This window comes from Melopsittacus undulatus, chromosome Z (genome assembly GCF_012275295.1).
Source record: "Melopsittacus undulatus isolate bMelUnd1 chromosome Z, bMelUnd1.mat.Z, whole genome shotgun sequence".
Taxonomy (NCBI): domain Eukaryota; kingdom Metazoa; phylum Chordata; class Aves; order Psittaciformes; family Psittaculidae; genus Melopsittacus; species Melopsittacus undulatus.
The window spans coordinates 42,669,368-42,684,729 of record NC_047557.1 but is presented as its reverse complement, the minus strand read 5'-3'; the positions used below and the strand labels follow the sequence as shown (position 1 = coordinate 42,684,729).

At 38.5% G+C, this 15,362-nt stretch overlaps 1 protein-coding gene across 3 annotated transcripts in view; it reads right to left on the bottom strand.

Annotated features, from left to right (window-relative positions):
• Positions 1-15,362, bottom strand: part of NTRK2 (neurotrophic receptor tyrosine kinase 2) — a 203,130-nt gene that overhangs the window by 153,734 nt on the left and 34,034 nt on the right. For all 3 annotated transcript variants that reach the window (XM_034072840.1, XM_034072838.1, XM_034072839.1), the window contains exons 6-8: positions 6,086-6,222; positions 3,095-3,227; positions 1,599-1,898 (exon numbers count right to left, since the gene is read on the bottom strand). In XM_034072840.1, coding sequence (XP_033928731.1) covers positions 1,599-1,898; positions 3,095-3,227; positions 6,086-6,222 — 570 coding nt within the window. The remainder of the gene's footprint in view (positions 1-1,598; positions 1,899-3,094; positions 3,228-6,085; positions 6,223-15,362) is intronic.

Sequence of the window (15,362 nt, the reverse complement as noted above, 5' to 3'; positions counted from 1 at the left end):
ATAAATAAATAAATAAATAATGCACTCTTTCTAATTTAGAGGATGCCTACAGTTCTATTTACTGATTTAAAAGGTCACAACTGGGAAATTTTCAGTATATAGGGGAGAAGGGATTTGGATCAAAGACAAAAAACTATAAATTCACCTGAATGTATTACAGGAACTGGTATTCTGTTAAGAAAATGCAACTAGGTTCATATTAAATTATCAGGATGTAAGAGAACTTCCACTGTACACAGAACATGCATGAGGTGAAATGTTCTATAGGACCATTATAATGCAGTATTACAGGATGCCAGTAGACAAAACCATGACATGTTTCTGTAATGGGTCTATTTAAGGAAGAATTACAGAGAAAAAACAGAAGAGGAGCACTAAGGGCAGCAGCACTAAATAAAGCCTGGTTATATGAGTTCTTCACCTTCTCCTTCTAGGGGTAAGAAAGCAAAAGACCCTCCATCTCTCCCTACAGCAGACTGAGCTGATAGGGAAAAATGTTAAACTCAGGCTGTTTTTTTACTGCCTGTAGCCTGCAATATGTGAGAATTTAAATATTCACTTCTTTTTTCCTACTAGATAACATTAGCACTGCACACTGCTGTTTCAAAAAAGAAGGCAGCTATTTATATCTCATGGTTAAAAAGCCAAAGGTACACAGATGCTCATATTTTCAGATATGACTGTGCAATTATTTGCGCAGAAACATGCCTTTATTTCCACTCCAGCTGTGCAAGGTCTACTCAGAGTTTTTTCCACATACAGCAATGTGCTAACATGTATGTGTTCTTATTCTTACAGTCACTTCACATATGGTTTTAAAGATGTGGGAAAAGATCAAACCACAGTGAACATCAATCACAACAATCCCTGCAGTTCTATGAGTTAATCCACCTTGAGCCTGCTCACAGAGAATTAGGAGCCATGAGGCAGAACCTTTTGAGCAATTGAAGATGCATATATTTACCAGGAACCATATTGAATATAAATATTCCTAGGCATGTGGGTTCCCAACCCTCTATTGAAATGAATGGGAATTGGACTTTGCAATGCCTGTGAGGCCCTGAGACCTTGTCCATCCTGCCTCTGTGCTACTTGTTTTCTTCCCAGCTCCCTCTGGTGTCTTGAACAACATACTATCATGAACTCACTGGACTGCATTATTGATTTTGCAACAAGGCAGTAGATGGGCATCGCCCATGTTCTTGGATACATGGCCTACTTCCGTTTGTAGGCAGTGCAGAAAACCCATAGAGTGGCTGAATTGGCACTCAGTGCTTTCCATGATGAGAACTGAGGACTGAGAAAAGACTTCAGAAACAGCAACCTTTTCTTAGCCATATCTAGCACTGGATGATTGCTCATAGGGAAGATTTACAGAGCATTAGCATGGCCTCCCTTGAGAAGCAATAAACAAGAAGAAAATGCTCAAGCAAAACGTTATTTTTTCAGCTAATCTTTAAGACAGTCATTCAGAGAAGAGGAAAAAAAAAAAAAAGCATATAAAAAGCTTCCTCCAAACTAGCCAAACTGGCCAGAAGCACTGTGTCCACAGTCCCATCGATCTGCAATTGTTAACATGAAAAAAAAATTATACTCACCGTCTCCAGGCACTGACATGAAATGAGCATCAACCCGTTTTTCATCCTCTCCATACTCATTCTTTGCTAGTAAGGTATAAGCACCATTATTCAGGTGGGTAGGATTGTCCAGCTGAAGGCAGCCATGGTATTCACTTTGATTGATAACATGTATTTTAGTACAGATGTATTCAGACTCATTCAATATAGCCCCTTCATAGAACCACTGCAGTGTGGGCTTAGGGTTCCCTTTCACAGTGAATGGAATACACCAGTGGTGGTCCGGGGTTGGAGATTCAATAAATGTGATATTTGGTGCAACTGTATAGGAAAAAAAAGAGGGAGGAACATCAGAATATTTTGAAAAGTTGGCCAAAGGCAATTAGTACTGGAAATATATTCAGCTAGGAATCCAAACTTCATATTATTTTCCTCACAGAATCAAAGCCAGAACAGATGACTTAATTCTCTGGATTCTTCTGTCAGGGAAAAACAATTTTCTACTATGTATTTTCTCAGTCTTTGCTCAAACCTTTTAAATGCCTCAAGTTTACAGACTTGTTCTCTTTCTCTCAGGAGATTATTCCAACACCTTGCCCATTATTTCACTATTGGGAAATTTTCCTTGATATTTATTCTTAACTGAATTCAATTTCATCTAGTTATACTCCCTTTTATTACTCATAACAGTGCCAAGCTTAGAATCTCATTTACACTGTTCAAATATTTCTAGCTTATATTTTTTCCCATAGCTATTACATATCCAATTTCAACCTACAAACCTACATCCACAGTGACTTTTCTAGTTTACTCTATCATGAGCACATGCTGAACAAAGTTTGCCGTCTACAAAGCGTTCCATTCCCATCTTCAATTAAACAGAGGGTTGCAACTTGTGAAAACATGCTGTTTAGTTCATATAAAATGAATTCAGGCTGGAGCTTAGATCTAAGAAGTTAAAGCCTATGTAGTTAAAGGGATGCTACACGTCCCTTCCCCCTTCCTTGGCGCTGACAAATAAGTATATTATTCAAATCTATGACAAATAAATTTACATCTGGCAGCACAAATGTGGTTGCAAGTGTGCTATTTTTTGCTGTCGTTGCTTTAGATAATAAGAACTTAAACATTTGTAGTATCATAATTAATTCTATAAGCCTTTTCATGCATTCACACTTCTTAATTCCTAAGACAGTGTTTACGTACACACACACCATTACAAACCTTCTCACACTGACACTGGCATTGAGTATTTTGCACTTCAGACCTTTACTTATGGATCATTCTAACTGGAAGATAAAACATTTAGAAATAGATTTTTTGCTAAACACAGGGCTGAAAAAGATAAATATAGCACCTGCTGGTTGGGATACTCCCAGCATTAACTGCACTAGGTAGTTTATATGCCTGAAGAGCTTTTGTTTCAACAACTGCATGCCCAAAAAATATTTATACGCAAAACAGTTGCTGCCAATGCAGTTTGGCCTCAGGAACTGTATGGAGGCCTGTGTACGTACAGAATACCGTGAGCTCAGCAGAGGCTTGGTCCTCTCCCACAATGTTCTCTGCTACACAGGAAATCCACAGTCCACTGTCCATGGATGAAACATTCTTTATGGTTAGTGAGGCAGGGTTCTTACTTGTGTCACTCTACAAGCGATCAGAAAAACATGTGTCAACTGCAGCATAAAGAGCAAGGGAGAGGGAGGAAATCATTGGCCACACCTGAATGGCATTTTTCATGTCCCATTCCTTTTAGCTGTATTAGTCCACAATTAAACAAAGGCTTAATTCAGCGTCTTATCCAAACAGATACAAAACACCTACAGAATCAAATACAGCAATCATTGGCAGTGGATTCAGAGATCCAGAAGTCCTGCTACAAACTCTGCACTTAACCATTTTTCTGTCCTGTCACTTTCAGTTTCTACCCTTCTTCCCTCTACTTCTCTGACTCTGCAAAAGTATTTTTTTCTCTACCCATACCCTTGCTTATCCCTCTTTTCCATTTCATGATTGACTTCTATGGTCTATCTGCTCTGCCTTGAATTTTTTTTCTCCTCCTATATTCTGCTCAATCTTTGCTTTACCTTTTGTCTCTTCCACTTTTGCCTTCTGAGCTCTATTGTACCTTGAGAACAATGTGTCTTCTCTCCCCTCTTTAGCCAAATTTCTCTTGAAAGCTTCTTCTTCTCATGAAACCTTACATGATACATTACATACCTTCCACTAAGCTACTGCCCAAGTACTGTTGTATGTGTTTAGGCACAGGCTAGTTATGGTAAGAATTATGATGCTTAGAAATCTTGATTCTTATGATTCTTAGAAAACTCAGTCCCATTTACAGCCTTAAATGCCATAATGAATACGCAGCTATGCGTATGAATAAAGCTGAAATAAAAAAAGAAAAAATAGACAGCAAAAGATAGTAAAACTGCTTTTTAAAGCAGGCCCTTCATATGAACACCAAATAATTGCTATTTTATATTTGAATATTTCATAAAATGCAAGACTATTTTCTTACATAAGAAAGAAACAAAATGCATTCAAAAATAAATAATAATTAGGATATTTTTTTCAAAACTACTTCTGAGTAGCTTTTTTACTGTACACATACATGTCAATGTTGCACAGAACACAAACAAATGGCACACTGCATCTGTAAAACCACAGTGGTTTCAGTGGCAGTCAATGGGAACACTTCTGCATACAGCCCCTGTGTGATCAGAATTCTGAACCTGAAGGTAACAGCTTAACTCCACTTAAGTTAAACTTCCCTTTGATTTCAGTGTGACACTAGGGGAAGTGAGAGGAAAATCAAACACCCCTTTTCACATTTCTCTATGCGCAACACAACTCTCAGAGGTGAGCCATGCTCAAAACTGGACTGAAAGCAGAGGGGCTCAATTACAGCTCAGGGCTGAAATATAGAGTAAGACAAATGTAACCAACATCAATTGGACTATGCATCAGCACAGAAACTGAGAGCACACAGCTAGTTTTGCAGGACTAGAGTTTTGTTTCAACTTTTGTTATCGTCTTTTGTGGAACAGGAAAGAGAGAGGAAACAGGCAGAAGCACCAAAGGAGGTGAAGAAAAGGGATGCAGAAATTGAGATACGGAAGTGAGAGAAAAGAAAGCAGAAACAATACTCACAGAAAAGGGAAGGACAGTTGTGAATGGCTACTACTGTGTCCCATGTCTATGTCTTTAGCTAGCCTATATTATGAGCATCTCTGAAATCACAAGATTAAGTTATGCCAGGACAGAATATTTCTGGAAAGCCTGAAGCAAACTGACCATGGCATTTCACAGATAGGAGGGTTAAAAAATTAGGTGATCTCACTTTCTGAACAGCATCCCACATTTGTTTTGGCTTATAACTCAAAAAAAAAAAAAAAGGAAGAAAGGAAAAGAAGGAGCAGAACTTGGCATGGATTCCTTAAACTGTTTTAATTTCTTGTTCTTGATGATGACTGATGCCTTTGGATAGTTTTACAAATTGGAGAATATTTTAAAAATAAAACTAGAGCTCTGCAGAATTCTTTCTTTGTGAGAGCTGAAAGACAGGCTAGTCACATTCTATACAGGCCTGATACAATGACCTCAAGGAAGAAACTACAAAGACCATGAGACCCCGAAGATCCTTCCTCTGCCATACGGCAGGAACGATTTTGGAAGTAAACATCCCACACTTTGTGCAGACCAGGAAGCTTTAAGCAGTCTGCACCATGATGAATGTAGGAAAGCCAATGACATAAAATTGTAAATAATTGCGGGTCTTGCCCACTGTGTAAATAATGGCAATTTAAGAAGTCAGAAGCTGCATTTTGAAGGTTTGCTTATATGCCTCTCTGTCAGAGAAAACAATCATTTTACCTCCATTGTGCACACAATGCAAAGATCTCAGAAAATAAAATTCCCCCTGCCTGGATGATTTTATTGAGGAAATATCTTCATGCTTAATTAAAAAAAAATCCATTGTTTTTAGTAGAACCTTCACTTCAATTTCTGAGGCTTCCTGTTGTTGCTTTGTTTGTTGAAGGAAACTAAGCCACAAAATTTTTACAACCAAATTCCAATACAGCAAGCTTTTGGCGTGAAAATGTAAAAAAATTAGAGACACAAAGCTTTTTTTTTTTACAACTAGGTAGATAAGACTTTCTCTGCATGCAGGTATCAGTGACAATAAGAAAGCCTTTGTGTTTCAGCATCCCAACTCATCACATGTCTCCCCAAAATTTACAGTATTCTCATTTACAAGTGGACATCCAAAAACCAAAGTGTGAATCACAGTCTCAAGGATCAAAAGTCTGCCACTCTCCAGAAGCCCTGTGTCAGTCACCCTGGATTGAAAGTAACTGGAAAAATAAATGTAATCCAAACATTAATCTTCTATTTCATCTTTTTATTAAAAATTTAACTAAAGGTGGACATGAAACTTCATTCCATCCTTCAGCAGGTATCCCCTGTGTCTGAACTGTCATGTATTTGAATATGAAACTTACCTCGTGGTTTGAAACAAGATTAGTGAGCACCCAGGACACATTAGGAGGTGGCCCACCAGTAGTATCGCAGTATAATGTGACGCTTCTTCCTTCCACTACGGTGATGTTGTAATTGCTTAGGTTTGCTGAGGGCAAGTCTACAGTAGAAACAACAACAATTAAAAAATCCACATGCATTTGTATTTGATAAAAATAGACACCACCCAATTCTAAGCAGGCTGCATAAATGCAAGCAAAAACACTGCTAAACCACATATTTGATGTGCTCAGTTACTGTTCAGTCAGAGAGCACAATCAGCATCTTTAGAAACATATGAATTTTTAAGCTGGTATATAACATTTTTCTGCGGCTCCTCTGCTTCACTTACTAAGAAAACATTACTGCATCTGGAAATACATAAAGCTAATTATATACGGAAATGTTTCAGGTGGGCAAACAGAAGTTATCCTAACTTCATTTTTTAACTTTAGTGAAAAGAATCCAACATTCTCTTACACTTTAAAACAGGAAAGTTAATCTGTTGCTTTGTAACAGCTACAAAGAAACCTCTATTTTCCACTAACTGACACTGTGGTATTCCCACTGTTCTCCACAACACTAACAGGGAAATCCCATTAGCTCCCAGTATCACACAGGAGACTGCAGCCCTTTCTGTCATAAAGACAGCTCACAGAGAGCAGGGCAAAAGACAGATTTTATGTACAAAGTGAGGAACACAGACCACTGAACAGATCAAACCAGAGGAAAGAAATGACAGAAGAGAAGGTGAAAAATTGTACAGAACTGCTATCCAAGGCACCTCAGTAGACTTCACTAATGCCCTTAGGAAAGAAGAAAAGTAGTGAGTGAAATGGTACCACTCACCAGGAAACAAACCCAGATACTGCAAAAATCAGGATTCCCCCTCCATCTCACAGAGCTATAAACCACTGTCTCATTTTTCAGCACTAAAAGCAATGGGAGCTTCCAAAAAAAGTAAGCATATAGAATCATAGAATCATAGAAAGTTAGAGTTGGAAAGGACCTTAAGATCACCCAGTTCCTACCCCTCTGCCATGGGCAGGGACACCTCACACTAAACCATGTCACCCAAGGCTTTGTCCAGACTGGCCTTGAGCACCACCAGGGATGGAGCATTCACTACCTCCCTGGGCAACCATTCCAGCGCCTCACCACCCTCACAGTAAATAACTTCTTCCTTATATCCAATCTAAACTTCCCCTGTTTAAGTTTCAACCCGTTACCCCTAGTCCTATCACTACAGTCCCTAATGAAGAGTCCCTCTCTAGCATCCCCATAGGCCCCCTTCAGATACTGGAAGGCTGCTATGAGGTCTCCATGCAGCCTTCTCTTCTCCAGGCTGAACAGCCCCAACTTTCTCAGCCTGTCTTCATATGGGAAGTGCTCCAGTACCCTGATCATCCTCATGGCCCTCCTCTGGACTTGTTCCAACAGTTTAATGTCCTTTTTATGTTGAGGACACCAGAACTGCACACAATACTCCAAGTGGGGTCTCACGAGAGCAGAGTAGAGGGTCAGGATCACCTCCTTTGACCTACTGGTCATGTCCTTTTGATAAAGCCCAGAATCCAGTTGGCTTTCTGGGCTGTAAGCACACACTGAAGCCAGCTCACGTTAAGCTTTGCATCAACGAACACTCCCAAGTCCTTCTCTGCAGGGCTGCTCTGAATCTCTTCTCTGCCCAACCTGTAGCTGTGCCTGGGATTGCTCCAACCCAGGTGTAGGACCTTGTACTTGGCATGGTTAAACTTTATGAGGTTGGCATCATCCCACATCACAAGCATGTCAAGGTCCATCTGAATGGCATTCCTTCCCTCTAGCGTATCAACCGAACCACACAGCTTGGTGTCATTGGCAAACTTGCTGAGGGCACACTCAATTCCATTGTCCATGTCACCAACGAAGATGTTGAACAAGACCAGTCCCAACACTGATCCTTGAGGGACACCACTCGTTACTGGTCTCCAGCTGGCCATTGTGCCATTGACCACAACTTTTTGCATGCGGCCATCTAGCCAGTTCTTTATCCACCGAGTGGTCCACCTATCAAATTGATGACACTCCAATTTAGAGACAAGGATGTCATGTGGGACGTTGTCGAACGCTTTGCACAAGTCCAGGTAGATGATGTCAGCTGCTCTACCTCTGTCCATCAGGGGTATATTCATATGCAGAATGTTTACAAAAACACAAAGAATTATAGACTGACCTTCTTCAAAAACAATGGCAGCAATATCAACAGACTTCAGGCACAGAGGACTTCACTTTTTTTACATAACAAATAATTATGCAATGTGCTAGAAATATTGTATCTCTTTTAAAAGATACTGTGCTATCATTTGGAGCTGCTACGCTCTGTAAAAAGCATTGGCCTCCTTTTTGAGGTATGTCTCATCAACTGTTCCAGGCAAGTTTTACCTGCAATCTATCAGCTCAAATAATTGAGTTTTTCTGCTGTGCTGGATATGTATGTATGATCTTGCAATGACTCCTTCTGAAACAACAGTTCTCTTTTGTTTTGCTTTTTGTTTTGCTCTGTTTCTAGCTTTCATTATGGACTTGCAGGTATAGAAGTTCAGCAGAGACTTTTTTGCTTATGTAAAAAGTCCCATACAAACAACTATCAAATCAGTATGAACACAGTACGCCTGCTAGAACTTCAACAGAAGCTATATGTATTGGAAATCTCCCTTTAAGTTTAATTAGTTCAATAAAAATTAAATAAGAGGAAGTACTAGAGAAAAGAAGACAATTTTCCAGGCAATGCTTTCTTGCCTAATAAGATTTGAAGATCAGCACAAGTATACAATAACTGCTTAGGCAATTCTCCCAGTCCTTTAAATAGTGCTGTAATATGATTCCCATTACAGGCATCATGGATTTCTTCTATTATGTTCACTTTATAAATCATATGTTGAAATTTATTGAGACAGAGCTGGACAGTTTGTACGCCTTGATGCAGTAATCTCTTAGCGAAGGTAGCCATCTGCTCTCGCCTGCTGTGAATTCAAATCTCAGCAGTGTCTGTCAACTAGCTGAGCAGGAAATAAAACTAATCTTAGGGAACATTTTGATATTAATTATGCTGGTTAGGGAACAAGGAGAGAAGTAATGAGATCATTTGCTTTATAAAGTTGCACTTCCACGCCACTTCTGAAAATCATTCCAACTACTCCTGCCAGACCTGAACGTGTGAAGAGACTAAAGCTTCCCACTTGTTCCTGGCCCTAGCACTTGGGACAAGGTCTACGCGACAGATTAGTGTTTCACTATGCAAGCCAGCACAGTTTCTACTAACACATTGTTTCACATGAAACTTCTCAAGTAAGCAAAAATAAAAACATGTTTCGTCCCTTAGAGCCCTCTGTTAATAGCTGTTAAGTTCTGAGAAAACTCCTTCCTGCAGCATGTTTATTTACAGGATAAGCAACTGATTTTCTCTGGTACTAACTGGCATTAAACCTGGTAGTGGCTCTGAACCAGATCTAGTTTTGTTTTTCTGCAAAAGTCTGCACAGGTCACATTGGTGTTATGTCTCTGAGGCAAACAGCTACATCATGCTTGTATCCTGCCAGAAGGTTATAAAATAATAGTGCTTATTATTTTACAGATTCCTGAAATTACACTAAAAAAACAGCTGCAAGACCCAACTGAAAACACTGCAGCAAGAAAGTAAGAACAGAACAGAACTGTCACATTACCGTGCGTTCTCTTTTACTCCCTTTCCCACTCATAAGAGAAGTGAATGGGAAACACATACAAGAACTGTCTTAGGATATACTTTTTCTGATTGGATATCTTGAGTTGATGTACTTTAAATGTAAGGTTGTTTTGGCTTTTACTTCCAATGGCACCCAGGCTGCTCCACAGCAGAATGCACACTAATTGAGAAGTGACTCTAGGAAAAGCAGACAGTTGTGTAAGACCTTGTGACTAGAAAATGTAATACATCAGACTTACCAACAAAGCAATGACACTAAGCAGCAAAACCTGTAGTGAAAAATAACTGCATTTAATAATACACAATGTGCCCTAGCAGACAGGTATGCTCAGTATATATGCTCAGTGTAGTGTGAGGCCATTTATACAAGTCAGTAGCAGTTTTGACACCTACACAATTACAAAGACATCAGCCATGCTGCATTTACTCCTGACTTAATTTAGTTAAACACGGTGCTTTAGATGACTATCACTTCTGTTGATAAAGATGGACATTTTAAAGGACTTTGTATACAGTAATTGATACAAGTCATCAGATAAGAGATTCAAATACCTTTTTTACAGTGCCAGAATAGTAAATTTAGACTAGTATAGAAGCCAATACAAAGTAGACATGACATCATCTTTCTACAAGTCTCATCTTGATATCTGTCAGACAGATATTACCATGTGCCCCAAAGTTTGAAACACAGTATTTCTTTCAGACTTTGATAGCATTAATTATTATAATTCTGAATATCTGCAATAAACCTGCTACTATCCAATTTCTTTTTTACATTTTCTTTTTTACTTTTCCTATGTTCTTGGCCTATGTTCTTGCTATGTTCTTAGCCTTCTGCAGCAATAAGTTTCACAGGCATGCTGTCCATGCCAAACACAAGAGCCATTCCCTTTTACTTGTTCTTAAGTGTATCTGTGACATCTGAGTTCATTAAGTGCTCTCCTGTTCAGCTAGCACAGACAAAACAGTTTCTGAATGATCATCTGAAGACTACTGTGGTTTATTTTGTTTTCTCAAGTCCTCTTTCTTCTCAATAATCTATCCAAAGCTTTTCGATCTCTACAAAAAATGTCAGGACACAACCTACTACTGAGAAGCTTAAACTACAGTGCAGAGAGTTATGCAATTCATAGATGAATGCATATGCCAAAAAACTTTTTTTCATTATGTATGGGTATATAACAACTATGTTATTTCACCACATGCAGAATATCTGTTCTCATCTTCAAATTCTTAGGAATAGACAGCTCTGGATTAGAAAAAGCAGTCAATTCCTTTGCCCCAGGATAAATGGACATGACAGAGACAAGTAGGAGGAGCTCATTTATGTCAGCTAATTGTCTCCAAATACCATCTCATGCTTTAGAAGGAAAAAACCCTCCTTTCAGTAGGGGGGTTGCTATATACCTTCACAGACCATTATTACTGCAAACCAATGGCCTGAGGTTGTTAGACAGTGGAACTGTCAAGCACCGCTAGGGATTGACTCATATCTTTACTGTGCACAGCTGCACCTTCAGCAATCACAAAACCAAACAGTTGGGGTGAAGGTTACTAAAGCATTGGGCTATCCGGTTGTCAATTGAAATTAATAAAAATAATGTGCTTAAATTCCTAGAGGGCTTTCAAAATCTTCATGTTGCTATGTACTACTTTCCATAGGAAATTTACACTGGCCTTTGCAGGGCCAGGCTGTGACTGTATTTCAAAGGAAAAGTATTAACACAAACTCTAGTCTGCAACTCAACCCTCCGCACCAAGCTAGCACTCTATCTAATATACTATGGTAACTTTTAGAAGAAAGAGACTTTCAGCAAGGAAAAAAGAATCCACCATTACACACAAGATGTGGTTTCACTGGTAACTATCTTCACAGGTACAAAAATTTTTACAAAATTATTTCCAGATTGATTTTTTTTTAACTTCAACTTTTATCTGTTCAGTTCTGGGACTTGTTCTGCTGCTCAAAAATCATCACCAAGAAATCCTCCCAATATGGTCAGTTAGCCTTACTAATACCTAAGAAAGGAGATGACGAAGAAATGAGCACCTGAGAGAATACCAAAAATCCAATATTGTATTCATTTATGCCATCCTTTGCACTCTAAGCCCCTGATTTTCAGTGGTTTATCGACAAGCTCTCTGAGGTCTAGACATGATGCAGTGTCACTCAATGGGTTTCAGTGTGTCTATGACATCTCTTTTTTGCTCAGCACATTTTTGTAGGTCAACCTGTTCTGTGACAAGAACAAGCAGTTACCAAAAAAAAACTGACAATTTTTTTCTGGAAACTACCAACTGCATTTGAATTTTAATAAGGTTATTTCAATCCTTACCTGACATCCTTAATCATATCTTAATAAATATATCAGACCCAGAATGATTAAATTAATACTGAGCCAGCAATCATCTATCAAACTAAACCAGGTAAAGACAGATTACCAGAACTGCTGATTTATAAAATAACCCCAGCAATTAGGAAGATACAGTGGCTCAAATCCATTCTGCTTCCTCACATAAGGTTTCCAAGATTCTTAGCTCACCTTGGTTTTGATTTTTCTCTCTAGGAAAGAAGCATACAACTAATTAGAGCGCTACAGTACAGCTTGGTAACACCCACTACTAGTACTGTCTGAAACCTGAAAACAGGATGGTTGACAATGCATTTTGTTAAAAACCATGCACACAGATCTGCAAATTTCAGACGTCTTACTAACTTTGAACAGGTTGTATTAATGTAAGATGTAAGAAAAACAGCTTTTTTAAACTATTCCACAAAAATTGTGCCTTGTTTGAAAATACAGGTATGTTTAAAAATTCCAAAGGTCCTATGAGATGTTTTGGGTTTAAAAAACACAGCAAAAAACTTTCTCGCAATTCTAGCTATAGAAGAGGAAGAGCTGCTGGATAAGTGATTCACCTCCTGTGTTCACTCAGCAACTGTCTGCAGCCAACAAGCTCTGAACCAGATTTCAGCCATAGGGTAAATAAGTGGGCATGTTTCTACTAAAGACTGCAGAACATCAGGGCCAAAAATCAGCCTGACTTCATCTTTAGGGCACTACAAACAGGATACCCCAAAAGTTTACTTGCAAAACATGAATTAAAGAAACATAAATCACTGTCTCCATTTCCTGTCATTTGACAATCAGAGAATCAACATACTAAATATATATAGCTATTACGACAACCACAACCAAATTCAATGAATTTTTTTTAAAAAATAAAATAAATACAATGCAATAAAATAAAATAAAATACAAACATCAAGAACAAAAACCATATGGAAAATAAAATAGAGAATTTGCAGAAATGAGGGACATTTTAAAAAATTATCATTTCACATATATCTTCATTTTTGTGGAGTCCAAAGATCATGGATCACCTTCCTCTCCAGCTACAGGGAAGAGAAGCCTGGAACTTTTCATTACACCAAGCACTGTTCTCAATCCCTACTGTAACTTTGGCATCACACATAGCAGGACGCAAATTTTCTCTTGGACAAATGAAAGTAAAGGTATAATTCTGAATGGTGTAAGAGGGAAAGAGAAAAAGGAATCTTAGATTATGATCCTTTTCCCCAAACTTATTTCCATACTCTGCCAACAGAGTGTTACTGTAAATTAAAGAAACTCTCCCAGATCAAAGCTTCTTCAATTCTTTAGGAGAATATATAGTCATCGAATAGAGCACTAAAGAACCACTTAACAGAGATGTGCTTGCCATCTTGCATAGCAAATCTTGATGGGTGTTTTCCACAGTGACCGTGGAATTTTGCACAAGTCTGACAGGGTTAAGCTAGAATAGCCTCAAACACTCTACAGGTTGGTGCTGAGGACATTAATCTCAAAGTGGTAGGTTAGATTCCTGAACTGAACTTGAAACCAGAGAGAGAAGACAAAATCTTCTCCTGTAGTCACTTTTCTTTAAATCTGAAAAAAAGCCCAAATCCAAAACAAAAACCCCCAAAACAAAAAACACCTACCTTGTTGTTATATGGAAGAACATGTGTTTTTTTTAATTGGAGGCAGAGTATGGCAGCCCACTGAGACACCCAGATATTTTGAAATACTAAAAGAAATCTGCCTCCAATCATATCACACCTGATTGTCATTTTCAGCTGGGAACTTTTACAGAAAATAATTAAACAAGTACAGCCTCTACCAGAAGATAAGTCTTTAAATTATGCCTTCCCAGAGCCAATACACCCTTACTTTGCCTTTAAACACTCCATCAGTCACTACTTAACTGAAATTATCACTTAAGCAAACTTAAGTAGAACCAGTGTGTGCCGCAGCAAAGACCACAATACTTGCTAACTCGTCTTCATGATTACAGCAACAAATGCTACCTCTGCAGAACTGCCATCCCAACCAGCTCTTCAAATGTGTCATGAATGCCATGCAGGCAAAAATAACCAACAGCCACGCACCAAAATAAATTCACTTGAACAGCAAGCTGTCCTCTACAGTCAGCCTGCATAGAAGCTTTGAAAGCTATTGCTGATAATTCAAGCCAGATGAAGGGCTTACATTTCCAAGGTTTACATTAGCTCCTTAACTTCTGCTCATGCACCTTTCTCTTACGGTCCCTAGGCCTCCTGTCCTGTATTCTAGTAGGAAGATGCTAAAAAGAAAGGATCTTGCAACACCTAAATTATTTAATTGACCTCTTTCCCAGTATTAGTATCAACAGTTGGCAAGAATTTTGAGACTATAGAGGCTATAAAACTTATCAACAATTCCCTTGCTAGCAGTCTCCTGAAGGTACCCAGCCATGTTTTCTCTCAAATTTCCCATATGCTTGAGAAAATTAACTTACATCTGGAAAAAAATGTACTTAATTGATATTTAAGCTTCAGACCACCCACAACTTTCAAAAGAAATCCAAATACATTCAGTTGGGCTGAACACAGCACCTGAAAACTTAACAGATGAAGCAAGAGCTAAACAGCCTCTGTAATGTAACTTAATGAGGCCTAAACTAGCTTATGCAAACCTCTAAAAAATGGCTTATTATTCACTAAGTGCATGTAATGCAGTTGCAATTTCTTTATCTTGGGAACTTCATATGTGTCCAGTAAATACTGAAAATAATGCCAACCTGTCAAATACTGCAACATGATAAACATATGATCCCAAAACAGGAAGATATTCAGAGAGCTACATAAACAAGTAAAATGGTGGGTTTCACTCTTGATATCAAGCATACTGAATACCAAGCATACAGCTGAAGGGATGTCTTCATGAAATGTCTCCACTTTTAAAGTGAAAAAAGTATTTTCTTTAGACTTTAGAATACAGCTATCTAGTTGTTAGTCTCCACCTAGTTACATTGTAAACACAAAGCAAGAATACCCTCAGCCAACAGTCAGACAGCCATTCTCCCTCAGCAGATCAGAGCTCCACACTTACACAGATGTGTTGTCAGACATAGAGATTACCTCTGCAAATGTGCACAAAGCACTGAGTTCAGAGCGGTACCAGAGTGATCATAATGTGTTTCTCTCCCTTAGATAGTACCTTACTTCTATT